The following is an 18,765-nucleotide window of genomic DNA, read 5'->3' as shown; positions in this document are numbered from 1 at the left end:
AAGTGAGACAAAATGAAGAGAAACAAACAGTAAGAAGGAAACAAGCTGGTAATTCACAGGTTTACGGCTCACTGGTAAGAAGATGCTATTCTTCTTCATCAAGGGAGCTTCCCTGTCTCAGGTGTGTCCAACCTGAGTTGCACTCAGGGAAACAGACAAAAGCCCAGGGTGTGCAGGACAGAACACACTTTTTTTTTTTTTAACTGAAATACAGTTATTTACAATGTTGTGTTAGCTTCTGGTGTATAGCAGTGTTTCAGTATATATATATTCTTTTCAGATCCTTTCCCATTATACTTTATTACAAGATGTTGAATTTAATTCTTTGTGCTATATAATAGGTCCTTGTTGTTTATCTACTTTTAAGGAACCTCCATACATTTCTCCATAGTGAGAAAAACACTATCTTAATGAGCAAAAAACAGATGTAAGGAGCTGATTTCCAGAAAGTAAGAAAGGTAGTTTGGGCAGCATAATTTCCTGACAGCAAATGCTGATATGACTCAACTGTTTTCCCATCAAATAAAGGACATTTAATGAATATGGTAGATGCAGGAGTATATACAACCATGAAAAGCAAAAAGTCAGGCCAAGCTGAAGGGAGTCAACAGGATGAAGCTCAGAGAGCATCACTGGGCATTCTGGGAAAGAATAGAAAGCAGGAGTGGGTTTTTCTAGTAGTCACGTAGGGATGTGAGAGTTGGACCATAAAGAAGGATGAGCACTGAAGAACTGATGCTCTTGAACTGTGGTGCTGGAGAAGACTGTTAAAAGTCCCTTGGACAGCAAGGATATCCAACCAGTCAATCCTAAAGGAAACTGACCCTGAGTATTCACTGGAAGGACTGATGCTGTAGCTGAAGCTCTAATACTTTGGCCACCTGATGTAAAGAGCTGACTCACTGGATAAGATCCTGATGTTGGGAAAGATTGAAGGCAAAAGGAGAAGGAGGCGGCAGAAGATGAAATGGTTAGATAGCATCACCGACTCAATGGACATGAATCTGAGCAAACTTCGGGAGATAGTGAAGGACAGGGGAACCAAGCATGGTGCCCTCCGTGGGGTCACAAAGAGTTGGACACGACCCAGCAGCTGAACAACAGGAATGGGAAGACTGTGGTTAAAAAGTGATTAAAGAGAGGTGAATAGAAAAAGTCGACGAGAGTGGAATGATCTGTCTTTATACAGATGGAGTGGAGGAACTTGAGCTTTATTTACAAGGAACCAAGGGCATCTCAAGCTCCAGAGAAAAAACTAGTACTGTCAGAGTTGGAGTGAAGACTTGGCTGCAGGAGTTGGTGCCTCATCCTGCTGGTACTGGAGCCCCTGAGAGGAGCAGAGTTCTCCATGCTTGCATGGAGGTGGTGCTGAGTTCCCAAAGGTGGATTAGGAGGAGCTGATGGAGCAGATGCCAACCAAGAGGGTGTGTTTGCAACAATCTGAGGCAGAAACAGCCCAAGTTGGACAAATATGATGGTGATGGCAAGAGTCAGGAAGGGACATCCATAGGACATCCATGGTAGAGGGGGAATAAGATGGTAGCTGTGTGGACATCAAGATGAATAAATAAATAAACTGTAGAGCCTAAAGTCAGCCTCTCTAATGAAAGTGGGTGGCGTGCTTACTTCTAGGGCGAGAGGGCTGATATTTCACAGCAGAGGGAGAGTCAGGGACTAATTGGGAAAACGGTTTCGTCTCTAAATCTTTGCATGAAAGAGTAAAACCAGTGAAACTAAAGAGTTCTCACTCTTCTTCATAAGACAGTCTTCCAGGGCCCTCAGTCTCACAGCTCAGGACTCTAGACAGTCTTACATGTGGGAGGGAAGGGGAAGGAGGCTTCTAATTAAGAGAGTATGACCTTGAAAACAAAACCGAGTATATAATAGACGGAAAGCACTAGACCTTTGCAAATGTGCAGAGTTACAAGACGTAAAGCGAAGCATCCTGACTCCTGAGTGACTAACATCCATGTTGGTGCAATGATTGTTCTACGAGGAAATTGCTATTTGTTTTAAGAAGGCGTTTGGAAGAAGTAAGTCAAGAAAACTCAAAACATCAGAATTCTTAGCAGTGAATTAAAAATATCCACGTGGAGCCTTTCTCAATGCGGACAGAAGACCACCTCCAGTTTCCAAAGAAATGTTGCCGACATTGAAAGGGTCTGGAATTCCTCAACTCCTTGACACTAACATCAGCTTTCTAAACCAAAAACAAACCCACATTAAGAGTAGAGAAGGCAAAGGGAAATCTTATTCACAGTACTTAAAAAACCCTTGACTTTTTAATAAAAAGCATAGCAAAGGAGCTACCACTTATCAAAAGGAAAATAAATCATAATGCACGTAGCCTTTCTAATCTCTGTCTACATCATGCTCCTCTCTGAACACACTCAGTGTATTATTACAGCTGAAAGTCTGCCACAGGAGAACCTGATAACTGCATGTAGCCTAGAACTTTCTATCCATGTTATAATTCTATCCCTGGCTGCATTTTAAGGTGGTCAACAATGTGCTTGCCCTCTTCTCTTTCTTCTTCTATACTAGTTCCATGACAAAAGGCTCACCAGATAATGTAACTGGTGTCCTCTGCAAGGCAGGTCAGAGAGAACTAGAAATTGCCAGGCTAGTCTGTCATTTATGTCTAGGTTTCACTCAAAAATTCACCCTGGGGGAGTCTGCTCAGAGGCTGGGCCCTTACAAACTTCTAGCTCTGGATTCTCTGCAATGTCAAGAGAGCACTTGTCCTCTGCCCTTCTTACTCTGTCACCCAACAAACACGTGCCAGAGAGACGTACCTCTTGTTAAACTACGGACTGGGCCTCTGATGTCTTTCTTGGTCATAAACAACAATGGGCATCTAACCCACTCCAGTACTCTTGCCTGGACAATCGCATGGACAGAGGAGCCTGGCAGGCTGCAGTCCACGGGGCCGCAAAGAGTCAGACACAACTGAGCGACTGAGCACACACAAACTTAGTTACTTCGGTGACTGGGTGTGCAAGGATTTTTATTACTTTACGGATAAAATAGATACACAATACATCAGTCATTTGCTCTTCATTACTGAGTCCTTTATACATGGCTGGCTTTTACCAAAGGACAAGCTAAACAGTATTGAAATCTTATTGGCTCTCCCAAACCTCCAGCCTCTTAGAGCATTGACAGTCACAGATGCATTTCATGATGCATTAAAAATTAAGATTTTCATTTTGCCCATGACTGCTCATTCTCATTTTGCATTTCAAAATGAATTAATAGCCAGGCGCTATTTCTCCATAAATTATCCATTTTTCCACAGACTTAGTCTGTGAAGAGAATTGTCTTTCATAATCCTGCATGGACTAGATTTTCAATACTGTATCATGTTTTCCTTTGTCCTGTTTCTTCACGCTACAAATTGTGTTCTGTTCTGGTTCCATCCATGTTGGTTTCTCACGAAACCTGTTAGCCTGAACCAATCAGAACCCTGTGAGAACTGCTTTCTCTTTGATTTACTCTTAAGTGATTGCTGCTTTTCTGGGCCACACTGGGAGAATGGAATCTTCTGTGGCACCAGAGAAACTGTACAAGTATTGAGTTCTTCACAATATTTTTTTTTTTCCCTAAGAAGAAGCTAAGGGAACCATTAGGCAAGAGTAGTGATAATGACTTGCACAGAGCATCACTTTGGCTCATCACGGATTAAGCAAACTTGCCTATACAGACAGAAAAATTGTATCATAAACCCCGATTGGTGGCTGGCTCTCTTTACTTTCATAAAACAACTGAAAGACTCTAGTGTGGTCACCATGAGCCTCACTTCCTGGAATTCACATCTTGTGTAGTTCCTTCCCACTCATTGTGGGTGGGACCTGTGACTTGCTTCTAATCAACAGAATATGGCAAAGATGACAAATTATCATTTCCATGATATGTTACCTAACCCTGTAATGTCCTTCTTTCAAGAAGTTTCTTCTCTTGCTGGCTCTGAAGAAGTAAGCAATCAGATGGGAAAGTCCAAGAGGCCATGAATTGAGAGCAGTTTCTGGCAAACAGCTTCAGTCCAACAACACAGGAGGAATCTAGGAAGCAGACCCCTCTCCTTGCCAAATGAGCCTCAGATGAGACCATGGCCACAGTCTATACCTTGGCGCACCCTTGAGTGATGCTGAAGCAGACGGTTCAGCTAAGCTGGTCCAGGCCACGACCCCAGAGACACTGTGAGCCAATAAAGCATGTGGTGTTTTAGGCAGCTAAGTCTGAGGCACTATTTTTATGAATGAAAAAGAGAACAGATCTTGATATTCAGACACATGGTGCTACTTTAAGAAATATCTAAAAATATCAAAGAGGCTTCAGGACTAGAAACTGAGTAGAAGCAAGTAGAATTTTGAGAATCATGGTAGAGAAAATTAATCCCTTTGAATAAACTGTTAGTATAATATTACAGAAGAATATTATTCAGCCTGAAAAGCAATGAAGTTCTGATACATGCTACAAGATGAATTTTGTAAATGATACGCTAAGTGAAATAAGTGAGGTAAAAATTAGAAAAGATTATATGATTCTACTTATTCAATACCTGCTTAAATCTTCTATTAGGCAGATTTATCAACTATTGGTTCCAGAGTTCTTGTTTTGGGGGATGCAGAAGTTTTGGAAATGGTGTTATGGTTGCACAATACTTAAATGTAATAATGCTACTAAGTCAAAGTCTTAAAAATGGTTAAATGGCAATTTTATGTTATGGGCTTCCCTGGTGGCTCAGATAGTAAAGTGTCTGCCTGCAATGAAGGAGACCCAGGTTTGATCCCTGGGTCAGGAAGATCCTCTGGAGATGGAGGAAATGGCAACCCACTCCAGTATTCTTGCCTGGAAAATTCCATGGATGGAGGAGCCTGGTAGGCCACAGCCCATGGTGTTGCAAAGAGTCAGACACGACTGAGCGACTTCCCTTCCCTTTATGTTATAAATATATGTGTGTGTATGTGTACATATATATGTGCATGCATGTTTAGTCTCTTCAGTAGTGTCCAACTCTTTGTGACCTCACGGACTGTAGCTGCCGGGCTCCTCTGTTCATGGGATTCTCCAGGCAAGAATACTGGAGTGGGTTGCCATTTCCCTCTCCAGGAGATCTTTCTGACTCAGGGATCAAATCCACGTCTTCTATTTATCCTGTACTGCAGGTGGATTCTTTACCACTGAGCCATTGGCGCAGCAGAAAAAGAAATTGAGGGAAATGATGTTAAACAGAAAGGAAATTCTTGGCCTCTCCTGATGGCAAAAGATGCTAAAATGAAGAGGCAGCTTCTGAGCACCACCAGGAAAGTCTGGCAAACAGTAAAAAACTGAAGTTGTAACTGTAAAACCTTTTGTTAAAACTTCAGGAGCATCAAAAGATCAGAGTAGTGTTCAGTCCCACAAGGAGTTCTCTCAGAAGTTCATGAGCAAGAGTTGCAGTTCCTCTCAATCACAAGAAAGCTGGAGAGTGTTGTCTCCTAGTTGTCTTAGCAGGAGCCCCAGGTAGAAAAGGGCTGGCTCAGAAAGATCTGTAGATGTAGACTGTTTAGTGGAGCAAAGCCCAAGGAAATTCATGGCAGACTTCTGAAGATGATTTCAGCAAAAAGGTCACCAGCTGAGACGGAATATATGGAGAAAGTACAAATGAAATGAGGCTGTTGGAAACCCAAACTTCCACTGGCAGGAAGCAGGCTCATTAAACTAACCAGCTGCACGCATATGCTACCCTTCATGAAAAGGGAAGGGTCAAGTAGGAAACAGACATGAGAGCCCAGAACGCAAAGCTAAGAACTGTGCAGAATTATGCCCAAGCTTTGCAACTTCATCAAGCATCTCCATACACTTGTCTGTGTAGATCTCAGAATTTTTATGGGAATTTCTTTGGCCCTTCCATTTCCCGCTTTGTGAACAGAACTAACAGTAGCTGTTATCCTCTGCCTGCCCCATCACGTGTCCGGTGAGTGTGCTGGTGGCCCAGTAACTTATCTCACACTTTAAGATGGACAGGCTGAAACGAGCTATACCCAGGGAGACTCATTCACTTTGGGTCTGATTTGAATAAGGTTCCAGATTTGGGGAAATGACTGAATGTTATAAAACTGGGAGGAAACTGGAGATGGGGTGAATTGCATGTTGTATGTGATAGGGACAGTTCATCATTGATGGCAGAAAAACTCGACAGTGAGCCCAACGATTCCTGCCTCTTGATGTGCACATCCTGTGCAATGCACACGTTTATGTATGATGTACATATCTTTCCTCTTGACTGAGCACTAGGTCTCTGACTTTCTTCTAACCAGTAAAATATGGCAAGGTGTGGGTATGTCACTTTTGTGATGACATTACATAAGACAATAATGTTCATTTTGCAAGGAGATTCTCTTCCTTGCTGGATTTGAGGCAGCAAGTGATCACGATGGGAAGGCTTGTTTGGCAAAACACTGAGGACAGTCTCAGACTGACAGTGAGTGAGCAACCAAGGTCCTCAGATTGATGGAACTGAATGCAGCAAGTAAATTCCTCCCCAGGTGAGCCTCAGATGAGACCACAGTTCTGGCCAAGCAGAGAACCCAGGTGAATTGTATCAGAACTCCTAGTCCTCCGAGACTAGAGGTGATAAATGTGTGCTGTTTTAAGTCAGTAAGTTTGTAGAACTGTTGTTACACAGCAGGAGAAAATGAATACAGACAAGGATATTTACATTTCAATAATATTTACACAGGGGTCCATCGCTTCATCCTTGTGGGCAGCCTCTCTGGGAATCAATACTTCTACTCCGTTTCTGCTACTCAAGAAAATAATTTTCCAGGAAATTTTGGAACAGAGAAACAAATGTCCATGTCTTTTAAAGTACATCAAGAATAGAAATTGCATATTTTTTTTATCCATTATTTAGACAAAAATCGATGTGAACGTTTTTGAGATTTCTGTTGGAGATTTTGTCACAAATAAAAAGTCACTCACAAAAATCCTAGCATTAACTTAGGAAGCTTACCGGGAGAGTCAATTTATTCATTTGTGGCCACTCAGGAGTTTTTCAGCTTTGCTGTTGTCCAGTTACCAAGTTGTGTTTGACTCTTTGTGACCCCATGGACTGCAGGGTGCCAGGATTCCCTGTCCCTTACCATCTCCCAGAGTTCGCCCAAGTTCATGTCCATTGCATTGGTGATTCCATGCAACCATCTCATCTCACCGTATCTCATTTTTAGGTTTGATGGTGTTTAAATAAGCATGATGTGACTTTATTAATGAGTGTATATGTCTAGCCCTTGTTCTTTCGTACGTTTCCATGAAGATCAGGGTCTTCTTTAATCTTGAGTTTAGTTCTCAAATATCTCTTTTGTCAAAATCAGGATGGTATTTCTTTGTATTACTAAGGTAGAGAGACTTCCCACATGACATGACAAAGACACTGAGAACTCTTTGCTAGTGAAGGCCAAGAAAGAGATGCCGTGCATTTGTTTTTTCTAGCTTTCATTAACTTCTCAATCGCCCCCTAAGAAAGGCTGTTTCAAAGGGAGATTCCCCGGGGATACAGGCCTTGTTCTTATCATCTACATGTCTATTACTTAGTCCAAGTTCCCTCCTTAAGCAAATATTCATCTAGTCCAAAAGCGTTTCTTCTGTAAAATAAGAGCACTTTGAATGAAAGTTCCCCAAACACATTAACCATCCTGATCCTTTTCTGAAAATGAAGCTTTATGAACACTCGTAAATGGATAGAGAACATATATAGATGTTAACCACACAATTAACCAGATTCTTCCTTCCCGTGTGCTCAGCTCAGGAAAGGTGATAACAGGTGTGAGGTCTGTGGAGGTGCTGTGATTCTAGGGGTGGATAGAGGTCACTTTACCTGAATGGGCTCTATTATGTGACAACATACAACATTTAAAACTTCTAGCCAATTTAAAACCTTCTAATGCTGGAAGACATCTTTCCCATAATCGACTTTCCCACTTATCAACTGGTGTCAGATTGGAAATGACACGCCTATGTTACACTGTCACAGGGTACTACTTCAAAAACAACCATCTTTGCCTTGTAAAAATCATCATTCATTTTTCTCTGAGTCAAAAGAATGCCATCTTAATCAGTGATTTAGGAACACAATGAAGAAAGAAAAAAGTGATTCTCTCCAGTTAATTTCAGGTTGTAATAAATATCTGGTGGAGAATTACCTACCACTAAGCCTGTTGGCTTTGTCTATATAAATATTAATCACATAAGCCAATAACTGCATAGGTATTTTTACGAGGCTCCCACTGAAGTCATTTCACAGGATACAAGTCTTACTACAATTTAATTAAAAAGTACTGAAAGCCAATTTGCTTCTCATGGACCAAGAACATAAACTGATGTGAGTGTGGAGAGTTAAGACTCACAAAGGTGACGTGAAATTCACCTACCTGGATTTTCTCCCAATAACCATAAACGAAGATGTACTTTAAATATGGAAGGAAGAGCCAGTTATCACACTGCAGATTTATAAGGCCAAAACCAAATGTTTGCGTCTACAAAGAGCAACAAGTTGTTAAACGTGAGACTGAACTGAAATGTTCTCGGGACGTGCTGAAAGCTTAAAATACACATGGAAAAGGAACCCCCACTCTGGGTTGTCCTGAAGGTTCACTGAGGGGTCCTGTTAATAGACAAGTGTGTAGTTGTAATTCTAATCAAAATACTGACTATGGCTCTCACCTGGTGCCCATGCTTAATTCAGTCGTGATGGAAAACTTACCTCTTCTGATCAACACCATCTGGACCCACGACCAGCTCAGGCCCTGTTTGGAACTGGAGGTGTGAGACCAGTCTAGCGGAATTTTAAGAAGAGCAGTCATTGCCCAGCAGACTCACTTGCCTCGTCTCCGGGGAGCCCAGCACAGAGATACCCGCTGTTCCTGCATCTCCCATCCCTCAAGAGCCGGAGGGCTAAGTGACCCCTGCAGGCCCCACGGCGCCCCCTCCCCCCAGTGATGCTGTCCACCCCAAGCTTTGGTCCAAATTAAAGGATGAGAGAAAAGAGGAGGGTCATTCGGCTCAACAGAAAAGGATGCCACAGACAAGCTGAGCTGGATCCAGAAACTGAAACCGCAGGGAAACCGATCGCACCGGGATGACGGGAAGCGGGAGGGTGGCGACGGAGGCACAGAGGGAGGTACCCACCTCTCCTCGCGGTTCTGCCCCACGCACACCCGGCCCCCGTGCCGGGGGGTGGGGTTGCTGCAGGACCGCTGCCGCACCTGGAAGCCGATCCCACATGTGGTGCTGCAGGGAGACCACGAGGTCCAGGGGGTCCAGCCTCCGTTCCTGGGGAAAGAAGCAACAGGGTCACTGGGGTCAACCTGCGCGAGGCCCAACCTCCACCTGCACCAGCCCCCAAGTTCACACGGGGTCCCCCCCACGGGGACCATTGACCGCGGGCTGCGAAGGCCATGGGGGCAAGGAGCCCTGGAACCAATGCAATGTACTGTCTCGGGAACCGCAGTTACTGTGAAGTCCGTCCCCGCCCCCGAGTCTGATTTTCGAGTCAAAAGAGAAAACTTCAGAGTCAAGTTTTACATGTACTTGCGAATACCTTATAAACGGGCTAATTAGAACCAAGAAAGCTTAGTGATGAAAACGTTAAGCTAATGAAAAATAATGCTATTTTTGTTTTTTGAAAAGAAATGAGAGATGCATCCCTGAACCTTTGGCCTTTATGATTTTATTGGATTTGTACTGTATCAGTTATAATCTATGCAAAGGGCACATTTGAATCAAATAATCATTTAAATGTTTCCTTTAAAATCTATTAATAGCAGTGACAATCAGTAACTCTCTTGATGGCATTCCTATTGATAAAGAGTACCATAATGTCCAAAGCCATAAAACAAACTTTATTGAAAATGAAGAAAGGATATTTTAAATTCAGAATCTTGGCTATTCTCTAATAATCTGACAAAGACATAGTGTAAACATAGGAAGTGCCAATTGTGTATATCTTTATATATGTTATTTTATACATGTATAAAATAAGGCAGATATATTAAAATATAAAATAAAAAACACTTATAAAAGTGGGTTGTAGAATAAACTGTTACTAACAGCCAGAGAAAAATTTTTGTTTAATATTGTATTTTTTTCCTTAAAATATCTGCTTGTAGAATACTTATAATTTAAATATCTCTTTAGCACTTTGTCCTTGCTATTTAAAGATATAGGATTTTTTTTAATTTAAGTATTATTAATAAAATATATGTTAAAACCAGAGTCCAAACTCCCATATAGAGGGTTAACTGAATGTAGAATTTTTTCTCTATTTCTCTATTCGCATATGCATTTCTAAATAGCTGTTACGCTCATCTATAGTATTTATATTTCTACTGAAATAATTCTTATTTTACTTTACATATTCCTTTAAAAGCATGCAGGTGCACAGCTATACCATTGAAGCTCAAGGTATAAACAGCACACTATATATGTAATTTCTAACACAATTTCAAGTGAAAGCTCCTCTGAGAAAATTCTTAGCATATTTCATATTTCCCTACTTTATTTTCTGAAACTTAATCAAAATCAAAATAAAGTGATACCTCAATGTATGATATAACAAAGCTGCTTCATAATAATTTAACCAAAATAACACAAAATAAGACAGATTTCTGAAGCAGTTTCTACAAGAAATTAGTATCTTACATATCATTCCTTGCACAATTTTAAAAAGTATCCAAGTAATGTAATTTCAACATAAAATGAAAACATAAATGAAAGAAACATAAGTAAATAGAAATAAACATAAATAAACCTCAACATAAATAAAGAGAAATTTTTAAAGTTTCTTTTATATAAAAAAAAGTTTAGATAATGCAAGAAACACTGCTCCCAAAATTGCTTGGAAATTAATTTCCTAAACCTTTTAACAAAGATGACACCTTATGATGTAATCTACTCGCAATCTATGAAACCGGTTGTATACAGGGCAGTAGGTATTTTAAATAATAGGAATATAGTACGTTAGGGAATTAATGAGTGCACTGTCCACATACGTGCCTATTCTATGGAGCTGGGTTTGCACACCTCAGACTGCTGCTTAGAGGCAGCCGTAGCAGCAGGCAACCAAAGAAGCAGCACTGAAAGTGAACGTGCTGGTCGCTCAGTTGCGTGTGACTCTTTGTGACCCCATGGACTGTAGCCCACCAGGCTCCTCTGTCCATGGAATTCTCAGGGATCCAGGAATCGAACTTGGGTCTCCTGCATTGCAGGTGGATTCTTTACCAACTGAGCCACCAAGGAAGCCCAGAGTAGCATTAAGTCAGCATATATCAGCAGATGGATCATTTTGGTGACTAAGTCAGTCGAAAACAATCCACTTAATGCATTTAAAACATCACTGAAACAGGTTTGTTTACTAATATTTGATTTTTAGTCTGAAAATAGCACTAATTGTATCACAGCTCCTTTTAGTGAACAGCATTCCAAAACTAGAGCCAGAGCTAAGCAGGCATCAATAAAGTCACAAGAATGTCTGTGATAGTCATTTTTTCCATTAAACAATATAAAATAGAGTATTACTCATTGACTGTAGCCTTCCAACAATAACAGTTCTAACGTGTTTATGAAGTTTTTGCCAGGCATCAGTGGAAACCATCTTAGTTTTATAGAAATAATGCAACACATAATGCAATGTTGATATGCTCTTGTTTTCTGAAATAACACAAGTAATCTAATCTCTGTAGTCTTAATGGGCTCCTTTTTGACTGTGTGGAGCATCTGAGCTGGCCTACGGAGAAGGTGAGCAGAGGGCAAACTCTGCCCTTGCACCTCGCCTTTCCTTATCTGACCGCCCTTCCCTTCATGGGCAGGCAGTGTCCTCACACCCTGAGTTGCCATACGGTGTGGCTCCCCAACATGATTATCAGTGAGTGATGTCACAGACAACTTGTCCAGAGGTCTCTGCATTTTAATTGGCTCTTGGGAAGAAGATAACACTTAGAAAAACAGTGCTACAGTAAGTGAGGAAGAGTGTGTGGACACTGAGCTGATAAGCTTTCCTGGTGCTTCTTGCCTTTTAATCTTTTTTTTTTTAATCTCTTTTTATTGCAGTATGGTTGATTCACAATATTGTGTTAGTTGCGGGTGTCCTGGTGTTTGTTTTAAATCTAACATATTGATTGGGAGACTGGGATTGCCATGTGCACACTGTTGATCTTGTGTGTGTATGTGTGATGCTCAGTCATGTCTGACTCTTTACAGACCCTTTGATTATAACCCACCAGGCTCTTCTGTCCAGGGGATTTTCCAGGCAAGAATACTTGAGTGGGTTGCCATTTCCTACTCCAGGGGATATTCTCAACCCAGGAATCGAACCCAGTGATACTACGTATAAAATAGATAACCAATGAGAACCTGCTATATAGCATAGGAGACTCTACTTGATGCTCTGTGGCGACCTAAATGGAAAGGAAATCTAAAAACAGAGAAGATATCTGTATACGTATAACTGATGCCCTTTGCTGTACAGTAGAAACTAACATAACATTGTAGAACAACTCTACTCCAGTAAGAAAAAAAGAAACATATTACTGTGGCCACAGCACTATAGGTAGCGCGGAGAAGGCAGGAGCAAGCTGAGTGTGGTTGTTAAAAAAAAAATGAGCCAACAACAAAACAATACACAGGCGACAGAAAACCTACTCATGGCTCACACGGTGTGAACCATCCTCCAGGTTATTCAGCAGCGGATATTAGCTGTGTTAGGGTGTTCTGAGCATTCCTGCTAAGTTATTTCAGTCCTTTCTGACTCTTTGCAAACCCATGGACTGTAGCCCTCCAGGCTCCTCTGTCTATGAGGACTCTCCAGGCAAGAACACTGGAGTGGGTTGCCATGCCCTCCTCCAGGGCATCTTCCCAACCCAGGGATTGAACCTGTGTCTCTCACGTCTCCAGTATTGGCAGGCGGGTTCTTTACCACTGGCGCCACCTGGGAAGCCCGTTCAGAATGCAGTGCAGAGCTTTTTGATTCAAGACTTCGCTTTTGTCTCCCGGCTACTGTCAGAGAGCATAGTAGTAGATGCTGTGGTCTGTCTGCCTTTCTCCAGATGCTGAAGGTATGGGTGGTTATAACTCTCAAGTGAGAGAATCTAACACCATCAAGGGTCCTGCAGCTACAGAGGTCCCCTTGTGCCCAGCTGTGGTCTTTATGGGGCCTATAGCACAGCACACCCAGCTTCCTACCTTCCCCTCATCCCACCTGGAGATGCTCAGAACCCTCTCCATACTTCCTGCACACAATATCGCTGTCAGAGAGGTCCTCCTAACTAACCAGGATGGAGGAGGGTTTTGCTCCTAGGAAAAAAGTCCCCTTTTTTAAAAAGGTATAGATAGCCATCGTTGGAAGCTGCAGACTTATTTAGATGACAAAAGCTCTGTCAAAGCTCCAAGCCTTCCTTGACATTCTACCTTTCTACTGAGCTGGTTCAAGTTTTGTCTCTCTCTGTTCCTTCCTCCTTCCCAAAGAATTAGAATTCAGAAGGGGTGTAGACATTCATGTGTTCACTTTAATTATATAATTAAACCAGATTTTCATGATTGATAGGAAGTCTGACTTGGCTCCAGTTTGATAAGAGTCTGGCTTAGCTAATTACATTATATTGTGGATTTATTTCCATAAATTGAATGCCCTTAATCTCTAGCTCCAAGAAAATGACAAACTTAAATGATGTGATATAAGAGCATTTAATCAAAGATATTATATTTGCCAAATGTATTGAATTAGCAATATTTTGAATTCCCCAACACTTTCTGAGTATATTAAGTTAAACAATAACAATGATAAGTGAAGATCGGGTTTAACTTAGAGTCATTAGATCAGTCTTTGTAAAGGCTTTCTGGTGTACTTTGCACAAATTGAGGAAGTACTTGACATCACTGGCTGAGCCAAAAAAAAAAAATCAGTTTGCAAGTTAGGTGGTTTCCACTTTTCTGCTTCCAACAAAATTGAGGCCAACATAAACAAGTTATCAACTGATAAAGGGCATTAAAAACAATCTCTGATGTCAGATTACCATAGTTTTGGCAGATAACTTCAAAGGAATATGTAAACTAATAAGCCCTTGCTGCTAGAAAACCAAATATTTGCTTTGAACTGGCCTTGTTCACTTGGCTTCTCACAACTGTCTCTTTCCTTTGACAGTCCCAGGGGCTCCCAGTGGATAGAAGCAAGTGAGTGCTATGGTTCCTCCCTCCTGACCCTGCAGTGAGGTGGTTCATAAGGATGCAGATCAAATCTGCTGACACCCATAAGACCGCAACATGGCCTGTTTTTGCCAATGATGGAATCCTAGCTTCCTATCCCTCGGGCACGCTGAAATGTGCACTCATGAGAGACTCCCATCAAGCAGATGGGATGCTCCTGGCAGCTGAGCATCCTCTTCTGTTACCATGACTGACACGATCCCCGAGTCAGGCAAGGGCAGAGATGCAGGCACAGTGTATCAACTCATGCGTTCTTGGATCCCCCTTAAGTTGTCAACCAAAACTTATCACTAATAGCTCATATACCAGTAAGTGTCACTCTCATGTGGATTTGGAAAGCCATATGCACTTTTAGAGGGGCTTCCCAGACGGCACAGTGGTAAAGAATCTGTCTGCGTGAGTTTGATCCCTGAGTCAGGAAGATCCCCTGGAGAAGGAAATGGTAACCCACTCCACTATTTTTGCCTGGAAAATCCCATGGACAGAGGAGCCTGGTGGGCTACAGTCCATGGGGTCACAAAGAGTTAGACACGATAGAGTGTTAAGATATTGAAATATGCACTTTAAGCAGCAGGGTCCTCTGAGTGTAAGCACCAGTGTAGGATAGCTTTGGTAGTTTCAGAAGTGGCCCCTAGAGTTGATATTCCTGAATCTGTAAAGGACCAGTCTAGGGTAACAACTAAACTTCCTATGTCCACACAGGTACTTGCAATGGGCCAGCTGTCAATCACAATGTTTATACTTGGACAGTGTGGTTTTTGGACACTGTGTCTCCATAGCAAACTACTCACCTGCCCTCTAAAAGAATGGTGATAAACTAGATACCATTCATATACTTGTAAGTGGTCACTGAATTCTCTTTTAACAGAAAGCTTCAAATGTTGCCAAGACATTTCTTTACATCACTATTTGAATGTGTGAATGGAATTTAAATACCACAGAGATTTGATAGTCACCTTTGCATTTAAAAAATTGATGAGCGGAGTCTAATTTAACATTCAGAAATTGTATACTTTTCCTTCTTCGAACATTGTGCATACTCGATACACTTTTCCCAATCTAACAGTGAACACATGGATAGGTTTAGATTTACCTAAACATACAAAGAGGCTTAGAATGTGATTTGTAATTTTTTAAATTGAGTTATAGTTGATTCACAATATTGTGTTAGTTTTAGTTATGTAGCACAGCGATTCAGTTATACAAATATTTGTACAGGATGCATACGTATATAAGTGTATTGCAAATTAGATTTTTAATTTAAAATCTCCTCCCATAGATCATGTCATTTTTAAGTAGTCAATGTCTCTATCTTTTTGTGACCTTTCTCTTGAAGAAGGAAGGCATGTATCGGAAGTGATTTTCCAAACGCCTGGACAAGCTGGGTTTACACCCGCGTTTAAGCCCAAGCATCAGGAGGTACCCACCTGGAGCAGTTGGCGATCTCCATGCGGGGGCCCTGGCACTGCCAGCCGCCACACTGGGGGGCAGGGCTGTCGCAGGAGCGGGTGCGACAGAGGCAGGATCCCACGGCGCTGCCGTCCGTGTGCGTGCAGGGCATCCACGGAGACCACGCGCCGAAGTGCCCATCCACGGTGAGATTCCTCATCTAGGAAGCAGATATAGGCAAGGGTGTCAGAAAGGGTTAAGGCTGCGAACATCAGAAGAGGAAAAATGAGGTCTCCCACGAGACCATCAGAGCTTCTCTGGAATATCTCATATTGCAATCAAAAAGAGAGGAAGGGGAAGTATTTCAAAGGAAAGCAGCAGAGGCTATGGGTGCAGACAGGGATGGAGTGGAGGAGAGGAGGGGGAGGAAGGAGGCGGAGGGGAGGAGGGGACCTGAGAAAAGGAGGAGGGGGAGGGGAAGATAATGACCTATCAGTCAAACCACGGCAGGGCTGTCTACTCCAGTTCTTGTTGTTGCTGTTGTTGTTTTTCATAAGAAAACTTCTTTTATTTGTGAGAAAGCCATATAAAACTTATCATGAGTAAATATAAATTTAAGTATAATTTTAGGAATCAAATTTAGGACTTCCCTGGTGGCTCAGAGGCTAAAGTGTCTGCCTAGAATGTGGGAGACGTGGGTTCGATCCCTGGGTCAGGAAGATCCCCTGGAGAAGGAAATGGCAACCCACTCCAGTACTCTTGCCTGGAAAATCCCATGGACAGAGGAGCCTGGTGGGCTATAGTCCATGGGGTCACAAAGAGTCAGACACAACTGAGTGACTTCACTTTCACTTTTAGGAATCAAGAATAAAGGACATCCTCTCTCCTTTTCTAACATGCCAGAACAGAATGGAGCAGAAGAGGCTGTAACTATTGAAGCTAAAGATAAAGGATAAAAGGAAAGATATACTCATCTGAATGCAGAGTTCCAAAGAGTAGCAAAGAGAGATAAGAAAGCCTTCCTCGGCGATCAATGCAAAGAAATAGACGAAAACAATAGAATGGGAAACACTAGAGATCTCTTCAAGAAAATTAGAGATACCAAGGGAACATTTCATGCAAAGATGAGCACAATAAAGAACAGAAATATATGGACCTAACAGAAGCAGAAGATATTAAGAAGAGCTGGCAAGAACACACAGAAGAACTGTACAAAAAAGATCTTCACGACCCAGATGATCATGATGGTGTGATCACTCACCTATAGTCAGACATCCTGGAATGTGAAGTCAAGTGGGCCTTAGGAAGCATCACTACAAACAAAGCTAATGAAGGTGATGGAATTCCAGTTGAGCTATTTCAAATCCTAAAAGATGATGTTGTGAAAGTGCTGCACTCAATATGTCAGCAAACTTGGAAAACTGAGCAGTGACCACAGGACTGGAAAAGGTCAGTTTTCACTGCAATCCCAAAGAAAGGCAATGCCAAAGAATGTTCAAACTTCTGCACAATTGCCCTCATCTCACATGCTAGCAAAGTAATGCTTAAAATTCTCCAAGCCAGGCTTCAATAGTACATGAACCGTGAACTTCCAGATGTTCAAGCTGGATTTAGAAAAGGCAGAGGGACCAGAGATCAAATTGCCAACATCCACTGTCTCATCGAGAAAGCAAGAGAGTTCCAGAAAAACATCTACTTCTGCTTTATTGACTATGCCAAAGCCTTTGACTGAGGATCACAACAAACTGTGGAAGATTCTGAAAGAGATGGGACTACCAGAGCACCTGAGCTGCCTCCTGAGAAACCTGTATGCAGGTCAGGAAGCAACAGTTAGAACAGGACATGGAAAAACAGACTGGTTCCAAGTTGGGAAAGGGGTACATCAAGGCTGTATATTGTCACCCTGTTTGTTTAACTTATATGCAGAGTACATCATGAGAAATGCTGGGCTGGATGAAGCACAAGCTGGAATCAAGATTGCCAGGAGAAATATCAATAACCTCAGATATGCAGATGACACCACCCTTATGGCAGAAAGTGAAGAAGAACTAAGAGCCTCTTAATGAAAGTGAAAGAGGAGAGTGAAAAAGTTGCCTTAAAACTCAACATTCAGAAAACTAAGATCATGGTATCCGTTCCCATCACTTCATGGCAAATAGGTTGGGGAAACAATGGAAACAGTGATAGACTTTTTATTTTGGGGGGCTCTAAAATCACTGCAGATGGTGACTACAGCCATGAAATTAAAAGATGCTTGCTCCTTGGAAGAGAAGTTATGACCAACCTAGATACCATATTAAAAAGGAGAGATAGTACTTTACCAACAAAGGTCCATCTAGTCAAAGCTATTGTTTGTCCAGTAGTCATGTATGGATGTGAGAGTTGGACTATAAAGAAAGCTGAGTGCCGAAGAATTGATTCTTTTGAATTGTAGTGTTGGAGAAGACTATTGAAGAGTCCCCTGGACTGCAAGGAGATCCAACCAGTCAATCCTGAAGGAAATCAGTCCTGAATATTCATTGGAAGGACCGATGTTGAGGCTGAAACTCCAATACTTTGGAGAAGAACCGATGTGAAAAACTGACTCACTGGAAAAGACCCTGATGCTGGGAAAGATTGAAGGCAGGAGGAGAAGGGACGACAGAGGATGAGACGGTTGGATGGCATCGCCGACTCAATGGACATGAGTTTGAGTAAGCTCCGGGAGTTGGTGATGGACAGGGAGGCCATGTGTGCTGCAGTCCATGGGGTCGCAAAGAGTCAGACATGACTGAGCAACTGAACAGAGTGACTGATTGAATATCCAATTCTTCTTGTTCTCTGGGTTTCTCACGTGAGTGCAAGGTCCTGCCCTCCCTTGACTGACAAGGCATTAGCATACTTCCCTTTCCTTCCTTCTCCTCTTTCTTTTCTTCTGTCTCTTTCTTGTGATGTCACTTATGTGTAGAATCTTAAAAAATAATGGCATAAATGAGCCTATCTGCAAACAGACATAGAGTCACAGATGCAGAAATATACTTATGGTCAGGGGGAGGGGGACATGGGGGAGGGATAAATTGGGAGATTGGGGTTGACATATACATACTAATAATATAAAATAGATAACTTACAAGGACCTATTGTATAGCACAGGGAACT

At 42.0% G+C, this 18,765-nt stretch overlaps 1 protein-coding gene across 5 annotated transcripts in view; it reads right to left on the bottom strand.

Annotated features, from left to right (window-relative positions):
• SEMA5A (semaphorin 5A) overlaps positions 1 to 18,765 on the bottom strand; it is a 521,440-nt gene that overhangs the window by 66,631 nt on the left and 436,044 nt on the right. For all 5 annotated transcript variants that reach the window (XM_081521332.1, XM_081521329.1, XM_081521334.1 and 2 more), the window contains exons 14-15: positions 15,666 to 15,847; positions 9,169 to 9,312 (exon numbers count right to left, since the gene is read on the bottom strand). In XM_081521332.1, the coding sequence (XP_081377458.1) occupies positions 9,169 to 9,312; positions 15,666 to 15,847 (326 nt within the window). The remainder of the gene's footprint in view (positions 1 to 9,168; positions 9,313 to 15,665; positions 15,848 to 18,765) is intronic.

The sequence above is a fragment of the Giraffa tippelskirchi genome, chromosome 8, assembly GCF_054371585.1.
Source record: "Giraffa tippelskirchi isolate mGirTip1 chromosome 8, T2T-mGirTip1v1.2.pri, whole genome shotgun sequence".
NCBI classification, from domain to species: domain Eukaryota; kingdom Metazoa; phylum Chordata; class Mammalia; order Artiodactyla; family Giraffidae; genus Giraffa; species Giraffa tippelskirchi.
The sequence above is the reverse complement of the archived record's forward strand: the minus strand, read 5'-3'. Positions and strand labels throughout refer to the sequence as shown.